Below are 26,139 nucleotides of genomic sequence, written 5' to 3'. Positions count from 1 at the left end.
GGTATCAATACACTGGTGATTGAGATCATTCTATCCTGGGAGGACATATTCCAAATCAAACCTCGGATACTAGAGGGGAATAATTTCCTTAAGGGGACACTGTGCATTCAGTGGGCTTGATCTTCTTTCTGTTTTTCCAGATTCTGGTATGTGTTACGGATTTTAGATTTGTGAATTAATTTATGTTCTTCTGTTCTTCACTGGTTCATTAAACTTTGGCAACTTCATGTTTCTGCAAAGTTTGTTGGAATCAGTAAGATTCTTTAAACACAGATTGACAACAATTCTTCTTTAAGAAAAAATATTTCATATATTTTTCCTAATTTGTTTTTTATTCTAGTTTCTCTACTAGTTTTAATTTTCTAGTTGTTAAAATGTTCTTAAACTTTATTGTGTCTTACGAAGTTCTTCAAAGTTTTGTTCTAAGTATCTTGGGAATACAAGATGAACAACAATCTTAAGGAAATTATTATACTGTTGGTATTTCTTATATTCTACTAATTGAGAGAAATATATCATGGAAGTAGAAGTTTAAGGCATTACTTCTCCATAATTTGGTGCTTTGTTTAGCAAGGTCGAAGTGAGAATGTACAGAAAAAATTGGTGCTATTTCGGTTAAAGATTACACCAGGTAATCTTCTTATTATTTATCTAAGGAGGAAAATAGTTTCTAAGAGTTAACAATTTTGAATTTTTATCATGTGTATCTTCGGAAAAAGATCTGCAAACCATTTGTTGTGGAATGAATTTTTCTTGGCAAATAGTATTGCCTTTAAAATTCTTTAGTTTGCAAAATGAGAGATGCACATTTTTGTTTGATAAATAGTATGTCAAAATGTTATAGTTGGAAGACTATTTGAAAAGAAAAACATTTCTATGTGATAAAGAATATGTTTAATTCTGTTTGGAGACTAAAAAAAAAAAAATTTTGTAGTTTTGTACTTCATGTGAAATTTGATTGTGTCTGATTTTTGTAGGCTAAAAACTTTTGTAGTTTATTACTCTGGATAAATCAGACTATGCAATTGGTTTGAAAAATTATGAAAACTTCACATAATAAGTCAATGTTGTACTTTTGACTTTCTATAAACTCACTGTTATATAGAAATAAATTGTACAAAAAAAATTTTGTCTTTATTGTTAGTATTCTAAATACTAAGTGGTATGTCTATTTGTGATATATTGAAAAATACCAGTGACTTAGAGTTTGTGATTTTGTGCCTCTATGAATGAACTTTGACACTATGTAAATATTGTCAAAGAGAATTGAAGCAATATAATTCTTTTGTAGAATAATATTTTCAAAAGAGGTTTCATAGTGCCAATGACATTTTGATAGTCTGGGAAAATATGTGGAAAAACTATTTTCAAATACTTGAAAAATATTTTTGAGATCATATTTAAAATGTGGGGGTTCTTTGCTTATGATAAAGATAAAATTAGACTTGGTGTCTAATTAATTTTGGAGCAAAAGATATGAAATTCAATGATACTTTTGTATTATGTTAGACCCACAAAATTCTTGGAGTATATTCGATATTGTGGTTGTTGAGTTTCTCTATTACTAGTATGATGTGACTAGTATGAAACTACCAAATTATATATATACTTGTTCAAAATAAAAGTGTTCTTTTATGAAAAAGTGTCACTTAAAATGTTGTGATTTTTCATGAAAATATGTCTATTATAATAAAAGTATTTGCATAGACATGAATATTGGTGAATAATTATTCGTTATGTTTTGTAAAAGAAACATTTGGATTATATTGCCTTTATTGGACCTGATGAAACTTTGTTCACGGGTAGTTCTATAACAATCAAATTGAAAGTTATGAAAAGGTCCTGCTGAAAAGGACATTTGACAAGGTGATGACTATAAACAATGTTTGTGTCATACAAAATTGTAAGAAATAGGAACAAATATCTGTGAGAAAAAGCTACCTCGCGGAGAGCTTTTCAAACTAAATATTTTTATTTGTTCTTACTTGCTTGAGTCAAACTGTTTGTGACATGAACACTTGGGACATGTCAATTACAAAACCTCGTAAGGAAAATTGATCAACTTAGAAGTTTTGTCTAACTTTGAGTGCAATAAATTAAAAAAAAATGTCAAGTTTGTGTGAAATCTAAGTATGCTGAGCATTCTTATAAATCTGTTGAAAGGAATTCTAATCCCTTAGAATTGATTTACACTGACATTTGTGATATGAAGTCAACACCATCTCATGGTGGAAAAAAGTATTTCGTAACTTTCATTGGCAATTGCATTAGAAATGACTATGTCTATTTGCTGAATGGTAAGGATGAAGCAATAGAAACGTCTAGACAATATAATATTGAAGTTGAAAATCAGTTGGGAAAAAGATAAGAAGTAATAGGGATGGAGAGTATAAATCTCATTTTGCAGAAATATGTTAATTATCCATCAAACTGCTGCCCTATTCACCTCAATCTAATGAAAAAAAAAACTTAACTTTGAAGGAAATGGTCAATGCATTACTTATGAGTTCTAGTTTACCACAAAACTTGTATGGATGAACTATCCTTACTATAAAAGGGAACGACAAAAAGTTTTGTCTTTTCAGAAAGAAAGCAATTTTGTTTGTTCAGGACACAATCTATTCCATAAGAGAAATGGAAAGGAAGAAAATTCAACTTGAATTATTTCAAAGTGTGGGGGTGTCTACCCAAAGTCCAAGTTCCTATTTCTAAAAGGATTATAATAGGACCTATGACTGTGGACTGTAAAATTAGACTTGAGTAATCTAGTGAAGGGTCTAAAACACCTTGGAAAGGAAAAAGGAGAATGTACTTAATAAAGAGATTCAGAGGCGTAGTAAATGTCAAAGGACATTTACTTCCTTCGAATATGATTTTGTAACATTTCTTGTGTCTTCTATAGACTCATCCTTTTGGAAAGATGGTGTCAATAGTGAGATTGATGAAATCTTTAGCAACCATATTTGAAGTTAATTGATCTTCTTCTAGAAAATAAACCTTTGGGTTCAAAGTGAATCCTCAAAAGGAAAATGAAAGTCGATGGAATTGTTGACAGATATAAAGCAAGACAAAAAACAAGGTCTTGATCTTTTCGGCACATACTAGCCAGTAACTAGAATTACATTCATTTGGATGTTAATTTTGTTAGTTGTGGTATATGACCTCCAAATTCATCAAATGAATGTGAAAACAACTCTCTTAAATGGAGAATTGGAGGAAGAAATTTACATGAAACAACCCGAGGGTTTTGTGGTTCCTGGTAAAGAAAAGAAAGTGTGCGAACTTGTTAAGTTATTTTATGGACTAAAGCAAGCGCCCAAACAATGAAAGATATTTGACCAAACTATGTTGGTAAATGGCTTTAAGAATGATGGAAGTGATAAATGTGTTTACATTAAAATCACTAGGTCATTGTTTGTTTGTATAATTGGTGATATGTTGATCATCAATAGAGACACTAATGACATAAATGCTACTAAACGTATGCTAGAAAAGCAAGTTTGGAATGAAAAATCTTGAAGTTGCTGATGCGATCTTAGGTATAAGAATCCTTAGAACTCCAAGATGTTTAGCATTGTCACGGTCTCATTACATTGAAAAAGTACTTGACTAGTTCAAATATTTGGATTTTAATATTGTCAAGACTCCAATAATGTGAGCTTTACACTTTAAAAGAATGAAGGTGAAAGTGACTCACAATTGGATTATATTAGAGTATTGGAAAGTATGATGTATATCAAAAAGTGTACGCGATCAGATATAGCTTGTGCTATTAATAAACTGAGTCGGTTCACAAATAATCCCAATTAACCTCATTGGATGAAAATGAAAAGAGTTTTGGGGTATTTAAAACATACTCAAAACTATGTCTTGCATTATACAAATATCATACAGTATTGAAAGGATATAGTGATGTAAATTGGATCACCGGGATCAAATAGAGTAAAATCCACGAGTGGATATGTATTTACTCTTGGTGGANTATATATATATATATATATATATATATATATATATATCAAACCTTCTTGTTATAACTTATAATTATGTTTTTGCCAGTATTTTAGATGACGTGATAGTGTATATAATTTAATTAAACTTTGTTTGAAGATACATGTAATTGTGAATATTTTGTCCACTTTTGTAAGTGTATACACTATCTCCAAATGATACAAAATACAATGAACATGTGTGATGGCTTTCAAATATATTCATTTTGATCCAAATAAATATCTAAACATGATTTTCAAATATGAAAAAGTATGATGGCTTATACCAAAAAATAAATATATATAACCACTATTATAATGTTTTTATTGGGTTTAAATGGAGAGTTCTATTCAAAGCTTCTTGATCATTCTTTTGCTTTGTGAACATATATAAGGACAAAATATTATTTTAAAGTTTCCAAAATTGACATAGAGCTTGAGCGATTGGGTCATGTTTCATGGTGAATTTTTCTTAAAAAATAATTTTTATTTATAAAGTGAAAAATAATATTTGAAAATTAAAATTATTTTATATTAAACGGATAAATAACAAGAACAAATTTAGAACACTTTTTGATATTCCACGTCACTTTGTTGTGTCCAACTCAGTTGAAATGTGATCCAATAGTAAAATGACAAAATCCTCTTCAACAGGCACTGAAAACTTAAAAAGTGAAGGGTTTTACTATGATTTTTAAAAAAAAACTCCGGAAAACATATTAAGATTGCATTTCAGAATGTTTAAGAATTTCAAAAATAATACTTAAAAGATGTTTTCAACTTTTTTATTCCATTTTACTCACAAAAAGTAAAAAACAACTTCAATTTATATTAAAAACCAAATACAATCTAGCATTTGGTTATCAATTTTGAAAATAATTTTGAAAAAATATCTTCAAATATCTGTTTAATTATGAAATTTGATCAAATTTTGAATAGTTTATATTCAAATATTTTCAAGTTCTCAAAAACTCTAATTTTCAATTTCTTAATATATTGCCAAATGGACGTTTGTGCCCGTTTGGCTTGAATTTTTTTCCTTTGTTTATTCTCGAAAACCTGCTTGAACATGGAATTGTTATAATTTTTATAAATTCAACTTTAAATTGGACGACAACAAACCTAATGTAATCTCACAAGTTTAATATGGAGAAGATAGTATGTACGCAATCTTTACCCCCTCCTCTGATATACCCTCGGGTTAAGTGGAAATTCGACTTCAAGTTTATAATTTTCATTCCAACTCACTCATAAAAATTCAAAAACAACTATGATTTATATTAATATATCCAAACACGCACCGATATATAAGACCAATTAAGGAAAAGTGCTTTATTTTAGGATTCTCGAATTATAAATATATGGTTGATAAATTTCAAAATACATGAACAAGAAGTAATAAAATAGCATGCACCAATTACAAAGGAAATTAATGAAGAGGGAAGATTCCTCGTAAATACAATATAATTTGGAAGAAGCTAGAGCTATTGTATATGAGTTTATAATATTCTCAATACAAATATGTCGTTAACTTGATGTGAACTATATACCAAACCAATAATATCTAATAATAATTGATCTAACCAATCAAAAGAAAAATAGTAACTAATAATGAAAAAGTCAAAATACACAAAACTTGTCCAAATTCTTCTAGTTCTTTCATTGCACTTTCATTTGACACCTATCCTTATGATAAACAGTTCGTCTTGTCGTAACCTTCCTCTAAAAGGTCAACTGTCAGAATTGCAACAAAAGAATTCTGATCAAAGAGCAGATTTTAGAGAGACTCTTCATCGATCTGGTGGTCGGTTAATCACTGATCATCCAATCATGTTTAATGATTGAATTTAGTATGAATGTAGTGACTGGTGAATCACTTCTTTTTTTTCTATGAAGATTCGGATAAAATTTGTTGGGTTTTAAAAGGTGTGAATGGAAAATAAAGAGTTGCGACTTTTATGAAGAGTTGTGACTTTGATGAAAAGTTGCGACTTTTATGAAGAGTTGCGACTTTTATGAAAAGCTGTGACTTTTATGAAAAGTTGTGACTTTTATGAAAGGTGGTGACCTTTCCGAAAGNGTTTCACTAATTAATTTAGGTGATGGATTTATTATGCTATTGAATGGAAGACTATGCAAAGAAGCCACTGAAATTCTTTACTTTAAAGAGTTCACAAGAACTCTGTGTAACACACTTTCGTACTTCCCATTGCTAAATATCTGCAAGAAAATAAAATAAAAAAATCATGTCAAAAAATTATGAAATTGGAACTTTAAATGAAAATTAAAGTTCAAAAAAATTGTTGGAGTTAATAGTTTATTGTTTGTAATAGTACTCCATTTGATTTGACTGACGATGAAATAGAAGATAATACTCCTTCCCATCTAAAATAATTGATGTTTTAGGCTTGAGCACATGAATTATAGGATTCACTTACTCCAAAAATTAATAGGAGTTTTGTTAAAATATTCTTAATTATGATTTCTTCTTTAAGTTGGCATAATGAAATTTGTTTATTGAAGTAGGAATATGTCTAGGGAAAATTTGACAAAAAGAATTGACAAATACATTCTTGATTTTGTGTCAAATTATTTTGGATTAGAAGAAGTAATTACGAAGATTTTGAATTAATCTTAAATATATCACGTGAAATATTGAAATCAAAGAGTTATCAAAATATTATGGAGGCATTTTTGAAATCTTGAACCCATAATTTCAAACGTCAAATTTGTTCAACATTAAGAACTTAAACGATAAACTTATGAAATTTAAATTCTAAATTCACTTCTGTATATATAAACTGTAGTTATTTGTTGAGCAGTTTGATGATTTATAAATTTTCACATGTTATCAGTATATAGAAGTTAAACTTCAAAACATCTCGTACCTCAAGGTGGTCTAACATCTAACGAGTTCAGCAACAAAAACCTAGCTACCTAAAGACAAAACTTATATAATTTAAATCTTTAATCTCTCTATTAAGCAATCAAATTGTAATTATAAGACCTTTAATATACGTCAGATGTCACGTCAACATATAAAAATTAAACTCCAAAAATATCGCGTACCTCGAGGTGGTCACCAACATTGACCACAAAAGCATTAGGGATAGGTTGAATAGTGACCCAATCATCATTGCACTTCACTTGTAAACCTTTTAACTTCATTTTGGAGTAGAAGAGTTAGAATCCATAATCAGAATGAGGTGGCGTTCCAAGTGTCAAATCAGGATTTAGGACAAGGTGGATAAAAATTAACAGCCATTAGCTGGCTTCCATCTTCAAATTCTTTTAACATTTCATCATCATCATCATTTTGTTGTGTCTTGTTTTTTGTTGCAACATTAGTTCCAAGGCTTTCTAGGATGGCTTTCACTAACTTTATAAATAAGATTTTGGTCTCTTTTGAGTATGTGACTGCCATTTCCCTGTTTAAAATTCAATACAAAATGTTAAAAAGAATTATATAATCTTGTTTAGTTATACTCTCTTCATTTTAATTTATTTGTCTGATTTTGCCACGATTCAGAGTTTAAGAAAATAAAAAATATTTTTGAATTATGTGGTTTAAACTAAAAGATACACCATGTAGACTGTATCAAAATATCTTTTAATCTTATGGTATTAATTATATCATGTAAAAAGTTGAAACTAAAAAATAATCGAAAAAACAAACCATTCTTTTTAAATGGACTAAAAAGGAAAAAAAATACTAATAGATTAAAACAGAGAGTATATTGATATGACAATTACAATATAATATAATACAATCACATCATGAGCAAATTATCGAGTACATGGTTTGTTGTTAAGACTAGGGATTGTAACCCTTTGCTTATAGTGATAACCATGCAAGAAGAATATATAATGGAAGAATTGATAGGGGGAGTATAATTTATATGTTTAGAAGACAGTCCGGTGTATGAAGTATTGTGAGTTTACATCGGGTTTGAGGAAGGGCCCCATCCTAGAGGATGTTTATACGAAACCTATTTTGATGTAAGGGTGAAAAGATGATTCTACAACTTAACATTGTGGCCTATAGATCACATGAGATAAATTTATCGTTACTCCAAGACTCCAACTTAATTTGTTTCAAACAAAAAGAGACAATCCGATGCACGAAGTATCCCTACAGTTACATATGGTTATATCTGTCACGACCCAAGCCTAGGGCCTAGACGTGACATGGCGAATGAGGAACCNATTTATATACATTAAGGGGTCGTTTCGTGTAAGAGATAAAAATAAATAGTCTTGGGATAAAAAAAAATAGTTCAAGGATAAAATTTTGGTATCTTGTTTGGCTGTCATGTTTGGTATAACTTATCCCACCATTTACACCATAGTGATATGATAAGTTATCCATATATATACATAATGAGATAAGTTATCCTGGAATAACTTGTTCCAGACCAAACGACCCTAATAGCATAAACTAAAAGAACTTTTCATCTTACCTAAAATCAGTGGGAGAAGAATGTCAATAAGGAAGGACTTGAGGAAGAGGGTCACAAACCAACTTGAGAAAGTCCCTCCAACAAAAGACACCATCTTTTGTTTGATTTAAACTTGTCCCATATCTAACTGCAAGAAATTTGACGATCAATTGTTAAAATCAATCGTAAGCTGAGAAATACACAATAATCAATTATTGATATGTAAATTTCCTATGTCATCTTTCAATTTTAAATTGCAAGAAATTTGACAATCAGCTGTTAAAATCAATCGTAAGCTGAGAAATACATAATAATCAATTATTGATAGGTAAATTTCCTATGTCATCTTTCAATTTCAAACTGCAAGAAATTTGACAATCAGCTGTTAAAATCAATCGTAAGTTGAGAAATACACAATAATCAATTATTGATAGGTAAATTTGCTATGTCATCTTTCAATTTCAAACTGCAAGAAATTTGACGATCAATCGTTAAAATCAATCGTAAGCTGAGAAATACACAATAATCAATTATTGATAGGTAAATTTCCTATGTCATCTTTCAATTTCAAACTGCAAGAAATTTGACAATCAGCTGTTAAAATCAATTGTAAGCTGAGAAATACACAATAATCAATTATTGATAGGTAAATTTCCAATGTCATCTTTCAAGTTCAAACTGCAAGAAATTTGACGATCAACTGTTAAAATCAATCGTAAGCTGAGAAATACACAATAATCAATTATTGATAGGTATATTTCCTATGTCAAAGTCAATAATGCAGTCAGTAATTAATGATTAAATCTCGTATTAAATACAAAACCCTATAATCAATAGTTGGCTAGTATCACAATACAGAGATCAATTCTATAATCGAGTAAATATAGAACCCAATAATCAATCAACAGCTGGCTAGTATCACAATACAAAGATCTATTCTACTATTGTGTAAATACAGAACCCAGGAATCAATAGTTGTCTAGTATCACAATAGAGAGATCAATTCTATAATCGAGTGAATACATAACCCAATAACTAATAGCTTGCTAGTATCACAATATAGAGATCTATTCTAAAATTGAGTAAATGCAGAACCCAATAATCAATAGTTATTCTAAAATTGAGTAAATACAGAACCCAATAATCAATAGCTATTCTAAAATTAAGTAATACAGAACCTAATAATCAATAGCTAGCTTGTATCACAGTACACAAATCTATTGTAAAAGCACACCAGCAACTCAAGAGAAAACAATGACATGGACATATTCCCAAGTCTCAAAGCCCATCACCCTTGCCTTAACCAGGCTCTTATGCTAGAAAATCTACTAAGGATAGAAATTTAAATTCTGCATTGCATTAGCCATTCTAAGAATCATGCTACTTCTACAATGAACTTCCTGAATGATTTGTTTTGTAATCTCCTCTATGGTCCTCTCCCTTTGTTGGAAGAAAATTCTGTAATTCCTCTCTTGCCAAATGTAGTAAACAGTTGCAGCCAATGTCATTATGTATGCTTCATCTTGTATAGTTTTCCTATTAGCATACAGTGTAGTCCATTCTAGCTCTTCATTCCACCCTGCACTGCATTTGTTGATGGACAACCAATGAAGTAACCTTTGCCATATCACATTTGCCATATTACATGCAAAAAATAGGTGCTAATGTGTTTCTGATTCTGCTTTACACAGTGAGCAAATTGAGTCAGTGTGAATCCCCCATTTGTCTAGCCTGTCTTTTGTGTACAATCTCCTTGGTATAGCCAAATACAGGATGAAGGTCCATTTAGGACTACCTTGGTTATTGCAAATCATTCTTCTCCATGGCACCTTGCTTAGTTCACCTCTAATGTACATATCCTTGATTGCAAAAGTTTCTGCCTCCATCACCTCTGTCACTTGTAAGCCAGCTTCTGAGATCCAATGTCCTGCTTGTAGTATTTTCCTCACAACCTAAGAAGCTTGATTAGCTTGTACTTCCCATGGTCTCCTATTTTTTATGTAGTAAGTATGAACCCATACAATCCATAACTTATCCATTTTCTTAGCCAAATCCCACAAATACTTGAGTATTGCTGCTTTATTCCACATATACACATCTGTAATATTCAGGCCTCCAACAACTTTTGGACAACAAATTATATCCCATGCTACAAGAACTTTCCTTTTAGTTTGTGTATCACCATTCCCTTGGAATCTCTTCCATATAGCTTCTACCTGCTGCAACACTTTCTTTGGGTGTAAAAATATTTGTGCTCAGAATGCTTGAATGAAAGTTAGCACACTTTACACCAGCTGGAGCCTCCCTACATAAGATAGAAATTTCACAGTTCATGTGTTGATTCTTCCTAGCATCCTGTCTAGCTATGGTTGACATTAGTTTATTGACAATTTTTTGGAGCTTAGAGGGACTCCGAGATACCTAAAAGGTAAATTGCCTTTTGTGAAGCCTGTATGCTGCAATATTAATTGTTGTTCTTGTTCTAACACTCCACCAAAATACACACAATTTTTGGCTTGATTTGCTATTAAACATAATGCTTGTGAAAACTGTTTAAAGCATTCATACAAGAAGACAGTTGATTGGACATCTGCTCTACTGAACAAAAGAAGATCATCAGCAAAACTCAATTGTATGATCTGTTGTTTATGGCATCTTGGATGAAACTTGAACTTTTTGTCCCTCAGTGACTTCAGTAGTCTAGTGAAATACTCCATGGCTAGCACAAATAGATATAGGGATAGTGGATCCCCTTGTCTCACCCCTCTTTTTGCTTGGAAAGGCCTGCTGGGACTACCATTTATCATTATAGAATAGGAGACTGTCTTAACACATCTCACTATCCATGTTATAAACTGTGCAGGTATTTGCAACCCAATTAGGACTTTTTCCAGAAAATGTCATTCCAAAGAGTCATATGCCTTCTGCATATCAATTTTAAACATGCACCTAGGTGAAATTCCTTTCCTTCCATACCCCTTCACTAGTTCATGACTTAGTATCACATTATCATTCAGCATTCTACCTGGTACAAAAGCAGCCTGACTAGGATCCACAAGATAGTTCATTACAACTTATAACCTCTGTGTAAGCATTTTAGAAATTATCTTGTATAAGGTGGTACAACATGAAATAGGTCTATATTCTTTAATGTAACTAGGGTGTTGTACTTTTGGGATCAAAGTTACAGAAGTTTTGTTAACAGGGTCATACATCTCATTGGTTTGAAAGAATTGCAATACACCATCTGTTACCTCATCTCCTATTGTTGTCCATGTTTGTTAGAAAAAGTGTGCATTGAAACCATCTGCTCTTGGTGCTTTATTATCATCAATTCCTTTGAGTGTTGTTAAGACATCCTCTGCAGTAAAAGGTTGTATAAGTGCAAGTTGTTGTGTTCTGGTGAGCACAGGGCCATCTCTCATTATTGTTGGTTACATGGTTGGCATGGGTGAAGTTGATTTTCCTAACAGCCCTTTGTAAAACCCTACAGCTTCTTTTGTAATGTCATATAGATTCCTTATGATTGTGCCATCTTCTTTGGTGATCATTGTGATTTGATTTTGAGTTTTCCTTCATTTCATACTTGCAAAAAAATATGCAGTGTTTGAGTCCCCCAATTTGAGCCATTGCATTCGAGACTTTTGTTTATAAATGGACTCTTCAATCAAGCTCCATTTGGTCAATTGTGCCCTCATCTCATTCTCTTTTTTTATCATATGTTGTGGAATAAGTGTATGTTGCATTTGATTCTATTTGGCCACAAGTTCTCTTTGTAGCTGTTGGACCTTTCCTGTGATCCCTACATACTCCTTTTTGTTTAAATGTTGCATTTCTATTTTTACAATCTTCAGATTACTCCACACCCCTTGCATTCCTCTATTTTGTCTCTGCCAGCTTGTCTGTATTGTGGGTTTGAAATCAGGATGTTGTGCTAAGCAGTTATAAAATCTAAATGGCGTCTTCCTTATGTCTCTTTGTGTTTCTACTTCTATACTCAAAGGGGAGTGGTTTGAGAATAGGGGCTCCATCACCATCACTTGTAAATGTGGCATTCTAATTACCCATTCATCATTCACCAGTGCTCTGTCTATCCTGCTAAACACATGTCTATTATTCCATGTATATTGCCTCCGTACTGTGTGTAGTTCTGTGATATTACTGTGAATCATGCATTCTCTAAAATCTTTAGTTTCTGCCAGCTGTACTTGACTCCCAATGGGTCTATCCTCTTGTGCCAAAATTGAGCTAAAATTTGCCATGATCAGCCATGGTTCCCTAATGTGTGTGCTCAGCTGTTTTACCTTTTCCCATAATGAGCTCCTGGTAGCTATGGTGTACAGGCCATACACAGTTGTGAATAGAAACTTAAAACCACTTTACTGCATATCTACCAGGCCATGTACATATTGAATCGATGATTCCACCCTTGTGAATTTGACCATAGTAGGATTCCATACAACCTAAATTCTGCCTCTAACTTCATTTGTATCATTTGTGCACCACTCCCAAAGAATTAGGAGTTATAACATTCATAAAAGAAAGAAAAAACCAATATAGGAACTTCAACTAAGAAAGAAGAAGAATAAGAAGAGTTGCCCCGCTGACCTTTTCTAAAAACACCTTGGGTCGGAGGCTGGTTGTAAAGTAAAGAAGGGTGGTGCACTTTCGAATTCGATTTATTTTGATAGAAAGAAGAACCAGAATTGGTCCTGGGTCGTATCGTTTTTCAATTGTCCGCTGGTAAATCTAGTCTAGCACTACAATGTCTCTATTGTGCGGAGCTATGAAAGAGAAAAAGAATCCTGGCATTATTTTATTGATAATACTCCCAACTTTCTCTTTTCTAACTCTATGTTCTAAAATTACTATAATAGTTACTTTATTCCTCTTAACGAACAACCTCAGTTCCTTTTGTTTGACCTATTGGTTAAACCCTCTAACATTCCAGGTTACTAGCATATTATATTAGGGGGTTTTGGTGGTGCCTCATGAGTAACAACCTCTAGTCTTCCACTATGTTGCCCAGTTGCACAAGAGTGTCCTCAGTATTTGTATTGCCATCATGTCCAGTATAATCAGTCTGCATTACCCCTTTCTTTGCTACTCTACGCCTTAAAGTTTGCCATTATTCCTGGTCCGGTGTCAATTTTTCAATAGTCTGCTGATCACTGTCCTTAACTAATTCCTTTCCTGTTACTGGCTTCCATTTCTTCCTTGGACCTTGACCCTGCCCTTTCCTTGGTGGTGGTACTCCTGGTTTATCATAAGAATATCCCATTTGTAAGTATTTCTGGCAGAAAATTGGCTTCCACTCATACCTCACTTGTTGCTCAATAACTCTCCCCTTTGGATCCTGANAAATTTGATCAAATTTTGAATAGTTTATATTCAAATATTTCAAGTTCTCAAAAACTCTAATTTTCAATTTCTTAATATATGGCCAAATGGACGCTTGTGCCCGTTTGGCTTGAAATTTTTTCCTTTGTTTTTTCTCGAAAACCTGCTTGAACATGGAATTGTTATAATTTTTTAAAATTCAACTTTAAATTGGACGACAACAAACCTAGTGTAATCTCAGAAGTTTAATATGGAGAAGATAGTATGTACGCAATCTTTACCCCCTCCTCCGATATACCCTCGGGTTAAGTGGAAATTCGACTTCAAGTTTATAATTTTCATTCCAACTCACTCATAAAAATTCAAAAACAATTATGATTTATATTAATATATCCAAACATGCACCGATATATAAGACCAATTAAGGAAAAGTGCTTTATTTTAGGATTCTCGAATTATAAATATATGGTTAATAAATTTCAAAATACATGAACAAGAAGTAATAAAAATAGCATGCACCAATTACAAAGGAAATTAATGAAGAGGGAAGATTCCTCGTAAATACAATATAATTTGGAAGAAGCTAGAGCTATTGTATATGCGTTTATATATTCTCAATACAAATATGTCGTTAACTTGATGTGAACTATATACCAAACCAATAATATCTAATAATAATTGATCTAACCAATCAAAAGAAAAATAGTAACTAATAATGAAAAAGTCAAAATACACAAAACTTGTCCAAATTCTTCTAGTTCTTTCACTGTACTTTCATTTGACACCTATCCTTATGATAAATAGTTCGTCTTGTCGTAACCTTCCTCTAAAAGGTCAACTGTCAAAATTGCAACAAAAGAATTCTGATCAAAGAGCAAATTTTAGAGAGACTCTTCATCGATCTGGTAGTCGATTAATCACTGATCATCCAAGAGCGAGCAACCATCATGTTTAATGATTTGATGGAATTTAGAATGTAGTGATTGGTGAATCACTTCTTCTTTTTCTATGAAGATTCGGATAAAATCGAACTTGTCTAGTAGTGTTTGATTTTATTTTTTTTCATGTTAACTTTCTTGTCTCAAGGAAACTTTTGTTGGTGGAATCACAAGATTTTAAGTACTCAAGAAATGCAGCAAAATTTGTGTCTTTGTAAAGACTTGGATTTGTTTCACTAATTAATTTAGGTGATGGATTTATTATGCTATTGAATGGAAGACTATGCAAAGAAGCCACTGAAATTCTTTACTTTAAAGAGTTCACAAGAACTCTGTGTAACACACTTTCGTACTTCCCATTGCTAAATATCTGCAAGAAAATAAAATAAAAAAATCATGTCAAAAAATTATGAAATTGGAACTTTAAATGAAAATTAAAGTTCAAAAAAATTGTTGGAGTTAATAGTTTATTGTTTGTAATAGTACTCCATTTGATTTGACTGACGATGAAATAGAAGATAATACTCCTTCCCATCTAAAATAATTGATGTTTTAGGCTTGAGCACATGAATTATAGGATTCACTTACTCCAAAAATTAATAGGAGTTTTGTTAAAATATTCTTAATTATGATTTCTTCTTTAAGTTGGCATAATGAAATTTGTTTATTGAAGTAGGAATATGTCTAGGGAAAATTTGACAAAAAGAATTGACAAATACATTCTTGATTTTGTGTCAAATTATTTTGGATTAGAAGAAGTAATTACGAAGATTTTGAATTAATCTTAAATATATCACGTGAAATATTGAAATCAAAGAGTTATCAAAATATTATGGAGGCATTTTTGAAATCTTGAACCCATAATTTCAAACGTCAAATTTGTTCAACATTAAGAACTTAAACGATAAACTTATGAAATTTAAATTCTAAATTCACTTCTGTATATATAAACTGTAGTTATTTGTTGAGCAGTTTGATGATTTATAAATTTTCACATGTTATCAGTATATAGAAGTTAAACTTCAAAACATCTCGTACCTCAAGGTGGTCTAACATCTAACGAGTTCAGCAACAAAAACCTAGCTACCTAAAGACAAAACTTATATAATTTAAATCTTTAATCTCTCTATTAAGCAATCAAATTGTAATTATAAGACCTTTAATATACGTCAGATGTCACGTCAACATATAAAAATTAAACTCCAAAAATATCGCGTACCTCGAGGTGGTCACCAACATTGACCACAAAAGCATTAGGGATAGGTTGAATAGTGACCCAATCATCATTGCACTTCACTTGTAAACCTTTTAACTTCATTTTGGAGTAGAAGAGTTAGAATCCATAATCAGAATGAGGTGGCGTTCCAAGTGTCAAATCAGGATTTAGGACAAGGTGGATAAAAATTAACAGCCATTAGCTGGCTTCCATCTTCAAATTCTTTTAACATTTCATCATCATCATCATTTTGTTGTGTCTTGTTTTTTGTTGCAACATTAGTTCCAAGGCTTTCTAGGATGGCTTTCACTAACTTTATAAATAAGATTTTGGTCTCTTTTGAGTATGTGACTGCCATTTCCCTGTTTAAAATTCAATACAAAATGTTAAAAAGAATTATATAATCTTGTTTAGTTATACTCTCTTCATTTTAATTTATTTGTCTGATTTTGCCACGATTCAGAGTTTAAGAAAATAAAAAATATTTTTGAATTATGTGGTTTAAACTAAAAGATACACCATGTAGACTGTATCAAAATATCTTTTAATCTTATGGTATTAATTATATCATGTAAAAAGTTGAAACTAAAAAATAATCGAAAAAACAAACCATTCTTTTTAAATGGACTAAAAAGGAAAAAAAAATACTAATAGATTAAAACAGAGAGTATAATGATTATGACAATTACAATATAATATAATACAATCACATCATGATCAAATTATCTAGTACATGGTTTGTTGTTAAGACTAGGGATTGTAACCCTTTGCTTATAGTGATAACCATGCAAGGAAGAATATATAATGGAAGAATTGATAGGGGGAGTATAATTTATATGTTTAGAAGACAGTCCGGTGTATGAAGTATTGTGAGTTTACATCGGGTTTGAGGAAGTGCCCCATCCTAGAGGATGTTTATACGAAACCTATTTTGATGTAAGGGTGAAAAGATGATTCTACAGCTTAACATCGTGGCCTATAGATCACATGAAGATAAATTTACCGTTACTCCAAGACTCCAACTTAATTTATTTCAAACAAAAAGAGACAATCCGATGCACGAAGTATCCCTACAATTACATATGGTAATATCCTAGCTAGAGGGACATGATATATGTAAACAATCTATCTTAACGCAAATTTCAATGACTGGTTCCATTACTCAAACTCGTGATTTATAAATCAAATGAAGATTATATTACCGTTGCTGCAAAACTCGAGCTCAATTTATATACATTAAGGGGTCGTTTCGTGTAAGAGATAAAAATAAATAGTCTTGGGATAAAAAAAAATAGTTCAAGGATAAAATTTTGGTATCTTGTTTGGCTGTCATGTTTGGTATAACTTATCCCACCATTTACACCATAGTGATATGATAAGTTATCCATATATATACATAGTGAGATAAGTTATCCTGAAATAACTTGTTTCCGACCAAACGACCCTAATAGCATAAACTAAAAGAACTTTTCATCTTACCTAAAATCAGAGGGAGAAGAAGGCCAATAAGGAAGGACTTGATAAAGAAGGTCACAAACCAACTTGAGAAAGTCCCTCCAACAAAAGACACCATCTTTTGTTTGATTAAAACTTGTCCCATATCTAACTGCAAGAAATTTGACGATCAATTGTTAAAATCAATCGTAAGCTGAGAAATACACAATAATCAATTATTAATAGGTAAATTTCCTATGTCATCTTTCAATTTCAAACTACAAGAAATTTGACAATCATCTGTTAAAATCAATCGTAAGCTGAGAAATACACAATAATCAATTATTGATAGGTAAATTTCCTATGTCATCTTTCAATTTCAAACTGCAAGAAATTTGACGATCAATTGTTAAAATCAATCGTAAGCTAAGAAATACACAATAATCAATTATTGATAGGTATATTTCCTACGTCATCTTTCAATTTCAAACTGCAAGAAATTTGACAATCAGCTGTTAAAATCAATCGTAAGCTGAGAAATACACAATAATCAATTATTGATAGGTAAATTTCCAATGTCATCTTTCAATTTCAAACTGCAAGAAATTTGACGATCAACTGTTAAAATCAATCATAAACTGAGAAATACACAATAATGAATTATTGATAGGTATATTTCCTATGTCAAAGTCAATAATGCAGTCAGTAATTAATGATTAAATCTCGTATTAAATACAGAACCCAATAATCAATCAACAGTTGGCTAGTATCACAATACGAAGATCTATTCTACTATTGTGTAAATACATAACCCAAGAATCAATAGCTGTCTAGTATCACAATAAAGAGATCAATTCTATAATCGAGTGAATACAAAACCCAAGAATCAATAGCTGTCTAGTATCACAATAAAGAGATCAATTCTATAATCGAGTGAATACAAAATCCAATAATTAATAGCTGGCTAGTATCACAATATAGAGATCTACTCTAAAATTGAGTAAATACAGAACCCAATAATCAATAGCTATTCTAAAATTGAGTAAATACAAAATCCAATAATGAATAGCTATTCTAAAATTAAGTAAATACAGAACCCAATAATCAATAGCTAGCTCATATCACAGTACACAGATCTATTGTAAATGCATACCAGCAGCTCAAGAGAAAACAATGAATACCAACAGCTCAAGAGAAAACAATTAATATCAGCAGCTTGAAGGGTGAAGTTTGGTGTGGAAGAGAAGTTAGGTTTATATATTTAGTGGGTTGGGTATATGTTTGGGTGGGCTGGGTTAAAAAAGTGAAGTGGCAAAAAAGTGAAAGGGGCTGTACAATTTTAAGCAATATGATCAACCATGAGGACGTTAAAAGTTCGATGGCCAATTTACGCAAATGTTCCCTATTTAGGCCATGATTTAGATCGACTAAAGACTAATTTCTATTTTGATAAAAAAAAAAATTGGTAACTGTAATTATATTACCAGATTTTCAAGATGTACAAATTTGAAGCTTAGGACATGGATATATTCCCAAGTCTCAAAGCCCATCACCATTGCCTTAACCAGGCTCTTATGCTAGAAAATCTACTAATGATAGAAATTTAAATTCTGCATTGCATTAGCCATTCTAGGAATCATGCTACTTCTACAATGAATTTCTTGAATGATTTGTTTTGTAATCTCTTCTATGGTCATCTCCCTTTGTTGGAAGAAAATTCTGTAATTCCTCTCTTGCCAATGCCATTTTGTATGCTTCATCTTGTATAGTTTTCCTATTAGCATGCAGTGTAGTCCATTTTAGCTCTTCATACCACCCTGCACTGCATCTGTTGATGGACAACCAATGAAGTAACCTTTGTCATATCACATTTGCCATATTACATGCAAAAAATAGGTGTTGATGTGTTTCTGATTCTGCTTTACATAGTGAGCAAATTGAGTCAGTGTGAATCCCCCATTTGTCTAGCCTGTCTTTTGTGTACAATCTCCTTGGTATAGCCAAATACAGGATGAAGGTCCATTTAGGACTGCCTTGGTTATTGCAAATCATTCTTCTCAATGGCACCTTGCTTAGCTCACCTCTAAGTTTTTTGTACATATCCTTGATTGCAAAAGTTTCTGCCTCCATCACCTCTGTCACTTGTAATCCAGCTTCTGAGATCCAATGTCCTGCTTGTAGTATTTTCTTCACAACCTAAGAAGCTTGATTAGCTTGTACTTCCCATAGTCTCCTATCTTTGATGTAGTAAGTATGAACCCATACAATCCATAACTTATAGTTTTTCTTAGCCAAATCCCACAGATACTTGAGTATTGTTGCTTTATTCCACATATACATATCTGTAATATTCAGGCCTCCAGCAACTTTTGGACAACAAATTGTATCCCATGCTACAAGAACTTTCCCTTTAGTTTGTGTATCACCATTCCATAGGAATCTCTTGCATATAGATTCCACCTGCTGCAACACTTTCTTTGGGAGTAAAAATATTTGTGCCCAGAATGCTTGAATGAAAGTTAGCACACTTTGCACCAGCTGGAGCCTCCCTGCATAAGATAGAAATTTCACAGTCCATGTGTTGATTCTTCCCAGCATCCTGTCTAGCAGTGGTTGACATTAGCTTATTGACAATTTTTTGGAGCTTAGAGGGACTCCAAGATACCTAAAAGGTAAATTGCCTTTTGTGAAGCCTGTATGCTGCAATATCAACTGTTGTTCTTGTTCTGACACTCCACCAAAATACACACAATTTTTGGCCTGATTTGCTATTAAACATAATGCTTGTGAAAACTGCTGAAAGCATTCATACAAGAGGACAGTTGATTGGACATCTCCTCTACTGAACAAAAGAAGATCATTAGCAAAACTCAATTGTATGATCTATTGTTTATGGCATCTTGGATGAAACTTGAACTTGTTGTACCTCAGTGACTTCAGTAGTCTAGTGAAATACTCCATGGCAAGCACAAACAGATACGGGGATAGTGGATCCCCTTGTCTCACCCCTTTTTTTGCTTGGAAAGGCCTGCTGGGACTACCATTTATCATTATAGAATAAGAGACTATCTTAACACATCTTATTATCCATGTTATAAACTATGCAGGTATTTGCAACCCAATTAGGACTTCTTCCAGAAAATGTCATTCCAAAGAGTCATAAGCCTTTTGCATATCAATTTTAAATATGCACCTAGGTGAAATTCCTTTCCTTCCATACCCCTTCACTAGTTCATGACTTAGTATCACATTATCATTCAGCATTCTACCTGGTACAAAAGCAGCCTGACTAGGATCCACAAGATAGTTCATTACAACTTGTAACATCTGTGTAAGCATTTAAGAAATTATCTTGTATAAGGTGGTACAACATGAAATAGGTCTATTTTATTTAATGGAGCTAGGGAGTTGTACTTTTGGGATCAAAGTTACAGAAGTTTTATTAACATGGCCATACATCTCATTGGTTTGAAAGAATTGCAATACACCATCTGTTACCTCATCTCTTATTGTTGTACATGCTTGTTTGAAAAAGTGTGCATTGAAACCATCTGCTCTTGGTGCTTTATTATCATCAATTCCTTTGAGTGTTGTTAGGACATCCTCTGCAGTAAAAGGTTGTATGAGTGCAAGTTGTTGTGTTCTGGTGAGCACAAGGCCATCTCTCATTGTTACTGGTTACATGGTTGGCATGGGTGAAGTTGATTTTCCTAACAATCCTTTGTAAAACCCCACAGCTTCTTTTGTAATTTCATATAGAGTCCTTATGATTGTGCCATCTTCTTTGGTGATCATTGTGATTTGATTCTGAGTTTTCCTTCCTTTCATACTTGCAAAGAAATATGTAGTGTTTGAGTCCCCCAATTTGAGCCATTGCATTCGAGACTTCTGTTTATAAATGGACTCTCTAATCAAGCTTTATTTGGTCAATTGTGCCCTCATCTCCTTCTCTTCTTCTATCATGTGTTGTGGAATAGGTGTATGTTGCATTTGATTCTGTTTGGCCACAAGTTCTCTTCGTAGCTGCTGGACCTTTCCTGTGATCCCTACATACTCATTTTTGTTTAAACGTTGCATTTCTCTTCTTACAATCTTCAGACTATTCCACACCCCTTGCATTCCTCCATTTTGTCTCTGCCAGCTTATCTATATTGTGGGTTTGACGTCAGGATGTTGTGCTAAGCAGTTATAAAATCTAAATGGCTTCTTCCTTATGTCTCTTTGTGTTTCTACTTCTATACTCAGAGGGGAGTAGTCTGAGAATAGGGGCTCCATCACCATCACTTGCAAATGTAGCATTCTAATTACCCATTCATCATTCACCAGTGCTCTGTCTATCCTGCTAAACACATGTTTATTATTCCATGTATATTGCCTCCCTACTGTGTGTAGTTCTGTGATATTACTGTGAATAATGCATTCTCTAAAATCTTTGATTTCTGCCAGTTGTACTTGACTCCCAATGGGTCTATCCTCTTATGCCAAAATTGAGTTAAAATCTCCCATGATCAGTCATGGTTCCCTGATGTGTGTGCTCAACTGTTTTACCTTTTCCAATAATGAGCTCCTGGTAGCTATGGTGTACAGGCCATACACTGCTGTAAATAGAAACTTAAAACCACTTTGCTGCATATCTACCAGGCCATGTACATATTGAACTTATGATTCCACCCTGTGAATTTGACCATAGTAGGATTCCAAACAACCCAAATTCTGCCTCTAACTTCATTTGTATCATTTGTGCACCACTCCTATCCTGGCATTATTTTATTGATAATACTCCTAGCTTTCTCTTTTCTAACTCTATGTTCTAAAATTACTATAATAGTTACTTTATTCCTCTTGACGAACAACCTCAGTTCCTTATGTTTGACCTCTTGGTTGAACCCTCTAACATTCCAGGTTACTAGCATATTATATTAGGGGGTTTTGGTGGTGCCTCATGAGTAACAACCTCTAGTCTTCCACTATGTTGCCCAGTTGCACAAACAGTGTCCTCAGTATTTGTATTGCCATCATGTCCAGTATAATCAATCTGCATTACCCCTTTCTTTGCTGCTCTATGCCTCACAGTTTGCCATTCTTCCTGGTCCGATGTCAATTTTTCAATAGTCTATTGATCACTGTCCTTAACCAGTTCATTTCCTGTTGTTGGCTTCCATTTCTTCCTTGGCCCTTGACCCTGCCCTTTCCTTGGTGGTGGTACTCTTGGTTTATCATAAGAATGTCCCATCTGTAAGCATTTCTGGAAGAAAACTGGCTTTCACTCATACCTCACTTGTTCCTCAATAACTCTCCCCTTTGGATCCTGAATCTTGATCACAGTAGCTAGTATCCTTGTTATGTCCATTTCAACAAGTATTCGAGCAAATGAGATTCTACTTGTTTGTGTAGTACATCCATCTGCATACAAAGGCTTCCCCAAACTACTACCTATTTTACTAAGCACAACAGAGTTCCAGCAGTTTAAAGGCAGGTTCGAAAGCGTCACCCACAATGGAATTGTAGTGAGGATTTCCTCCTTGAAGTTAAAATCTGGATCCCATGGCTTCATAATAACTGGTCTCCTTAGTAAGTAATGAGGTCCTGAACATAGCACTCTATCCTTTCTTTCTCATTTGCAAACCTTATGACAAAGTATCCATCAACATGATACAGTACCACTGGTTTACTAGAGAAATTACCCTGACTTAGAATGAATCTCTCCATAGCTCATATTAATGGTGCAGTACCCATCACATAGACAACCATTGAAGGTTTCCATTTCACTTAATTCATCCTGAGCTATATCCTCAGCCAATATTTCCACGACCTTTTCTCCTTCAACAATTATTGGAGGTATGTAAGTTAGATTCATACCTCTAGTAGCCATACGATTCGTAGCAAACAAGTTCGCCCATGATTTTTCTGGTGTTTTTTCAGGCATATTCAATTTAATTGCAGATATGTCCTCTGTTATTATTCCATTCATTCCTTGCAAAGATTGGCTATTGTTTCCTCCAGTTCCTCTGTATTGCGTTAGTTCCGGCCATTGTTCCGCCCTTGCAGTTTCCCCTTTGCTCTTATCTGATTTCACTTCCGAAATATTGTTGGTTCCTTCTGGAGTGTTCGGAGCTGTCTCGAACCTTTGTTTTGCTGCCTGCATTGTTTTATTAGTGCTAGTGCTAATGCCATGAAGTATTTCTTTCTCGCAATGTCTCTGCGCTGCTCTGCGTGGTCGTCCCCTCCCCATTTTCGGCGAGGTGCAAGTTAGTGCATACTAATGTGCGCCAAAGCTCAGATGAGAGAGAATTTTTTTATTTTACATTTTTTTGATAAAATTTATTTGTTTTAATTTTAACTTGTTATCTTTTATCATCAAAGAGTTAACGCAGAAATAAAAATAATAGTAATAAGATTTCACATTTTTTAGAAAATGAAAAATTGTGTAAGTAAGAAATAAAAATAATATATTAAACTCCATTTTTTGAGAGATGAAAAAATGATCCAAAACAAGGAATTTAATATTTTTTCTGTTTCATGTCCTTTAATTCAAATCTAAAAATAAAAGTAAAAGGGAAAATGTTCAAACCCCATCACATATTAGTCATGGTTTTAAAATGTCTTTCTTTCATCTATTGGTTCAAAAATGTCCTTAATATAAATAAATGATTCAAAAATACACTCTTTTCACCTATTGAATTAAAAAAAAAAACTTAACCTATTGGAAAAAGTTCAAATTTGCATTCCTTCTACCTAAAAACATGTCTATCAACTAATGAATACTATTTAATATGCCCGCATTTGTGCAATCTTAATATATTTTAATAATAAATATAATATTTTTATAATATTGAAATATTTTTTTTGAAAATTTAGCCTTCAAATTGAATAAATTAACAAAAATATTTTTCTATTGGCATACACAATGAAATTTCTCCTTCTCCGTGACACATAAAAATCAGGATCAAAATATTTTTCTACTCTAGCTCTTTTACATCTTCTTGACTCAAAATCATCAATTTCTTTATTTTTCAAAGAAGAAATAGAAAAACTAGGTAGTGACAAAATATTTTATTCAATTTCAAGTCTTCTCAATCACCCTAGGCAGACCCGAAAAGTGACAATATTTTGTTCGATTTCAAATCTTCTCAATCACCCTAGGCTGACCCAACTAGGGTTGAAAATACAGATTTCTTATTAGTAGAAGAGATGTCTTCTTTTTGTGGAGCTTTGAACTCAACTCTTGTCTAGAGTTTATTGAGTTATGCTTTGTGATTAGGCTGTTGCAACCTGGAGGGGACAAGTCAAGAGGACTACTATTGGACCAGTGAAAAACATTTGACGCAGTGAACTTGAATCTCCTTATCATTTAATTGTTCAATTTCAATATATTTTGTATATATGGTAGTTCATCATTTTGTGGATGTCATCATGTCAATGTTGTTGAATAATAGTTTCAAATCAACCAACGTGAAAATTTTAGAGAAATTTTGGGTGGTTTTTGTTTGTTTATAAAATTCAACTTAGGCTACAATATTTATACCTATATAATCAATAATATTACACATAATGTATCCTATCTTGATCAATTGAAAAGGCCACTTAAATACGATTGAGAAGACTTGAAATGAATAAGCTAAATAAATGATAAAGAAGATCGGAGCTAGCTATTTCAAAATATGGGGATTGGAATTTAGCTATTATTGTCAAGTGCTTCACTTTTCTTTTGCAGCCTTGACAATGAAACAAGCCATGCCTATTTGGATCGATTTATTTTAGGATATGGTTGTACTAGACAATATGATCATCGAAGTTGTTGTGATGAAAAAGATGAAAACGAAAATCTAAAATAAAGAACACCAAGTTTAACGTGGAAAAATCCTTCAAAACGAAGGTAACCACCATGGGATCGACAAGATCCGATTTGCTTCACTATAACAATAAGAGAGTTATAATTATTCTTCTAATGGCTACACAACAAGTGCCAAAAGAGAACAAACAATAGCTACACCAACAAAAGATAAATAGAAAGAAACACCACCCAAATCCAGCTGCTGTTCGTGACCTAAAACAGGATCTTGTTGACTTCCAAATCCGATCTTCACCGTTCAAATCAACCTACAAGATGTCAGGAACACTCAGTACAAATTTCAGCCCGATCCAACGGTTAGTTAATCGTCAAACACGATCTGAAGGTTGCTGGTCGGAATAAAAGACTGCAACAAAAGAACTCTTTTTTCTTATCTCTTATCTCTTGTTGAAAGCTCTCTCAAAAACTTCTCTTATGTCCTAATGTCTTTCAAAGACAATACTAATGAGCAATCTAAATTATTCTCTCAAGACCATCTTCTATTTATAGAGTTGTGCCTTTCCTTACAAAGCCAAAACCAACTCCAACTTTGATTACTATTCCAATCCTTTTCCTAATAGAATTGGAAACCAAATAAAAAGAATAATTCCAATCCTTTTTCAAGTAGGATTAGGCCATGGGCCTTTGACTGGAACACGGGCAATAGCCCAACAGAAGTAACTATTAATAATAATNTAGTGCCAATGTTTACAAATGGCACGAAAAACAAAGTATTCAGCAGCAACAAGATGTGATACGAGATGATATTAATCCGAGGAGATACGTGATGATATTAATTCGAGTATGTCAGATGGAATACAATTTGACCACAATTTATGTCGAGGGTAGGGGTGATAAGATAAAAATTTGAAGTTGAAAATATTTTTTTTAAAACAAACTTAAATTATTTTTTTTGAGGGTGAGAGGGGGTAGAGGATGGGGGGTCGAGGGT

The 26,139-nt window shown here is 32.7% G+C and overlaps 2 protein-coding genes across 2 annotated transcripts in view; both read right to left on the bottom strand.

Moving 5' to 3' along the window:
• The window catches only part of LOC125871798 (probable 2-oxoglutarate-dependent dioxygenase SLC1), a 22,521-nt gene extending 4,993 nt beyond the window's left edge, over window positions 1–17,528 (bottom strand). The window contains exons 1-2 of the mRNA XM_049552472.1: window positions 17,402–17,528; window positions 7,305–7,417 (exon numbers count right to left, since the gene is read on the bottom strand). Coding sequence (XP_049408429.1) covers window positions 7,305–7,413 — 109 coding nt within the window. The 5' untranslated portion in view covers window positions 7,414–7,417; window positions 17,402–17,528. The remainder of the gene's footprint in view (window positions 1–7,304; window positions 7,418–17,401) is intronic.
• The window catches only part of LOC125871797 (probable 2-oxoglutarate-dependent dioxygenase SLC1), a 19,682-nt gene continuing 8,123 nt past the window's right edge, over window positions 14,581–26,139 (bottom strand). Inside the window, exon 4 of the mRNA XM_049552471.1 lies at window positions 14,581–15,076. Coding sequence (XP_049408428.1) covers window positions 15,014–15,076 — 63 coding nt within the window. The 3' untranslated portion in view covers window positions 14,581–15,013. The remainder of the gene's footprint in view (window positions 15,077–26,139) is intronic.

Source organism: Solanum stenotomum, chromosome 7 (assembly GCF_019186545.1).
Source record: "Solanum stenotomum isolate F172 chromosome 7, ASM1918654v1, whole genome shotgun sequence".
Lineage (NCBI taxonomy): Eukaryota > Viridiplantae > Streptophyta > Magnoliopsida > Solanales > Solanaceae > Solanum > Solanum stenotomum.
The sequence above is the reverse complement of the archived record's forward strand: the minus strand, read 5'-3'. Positions and strand labels throughout refer to the sequence as shown.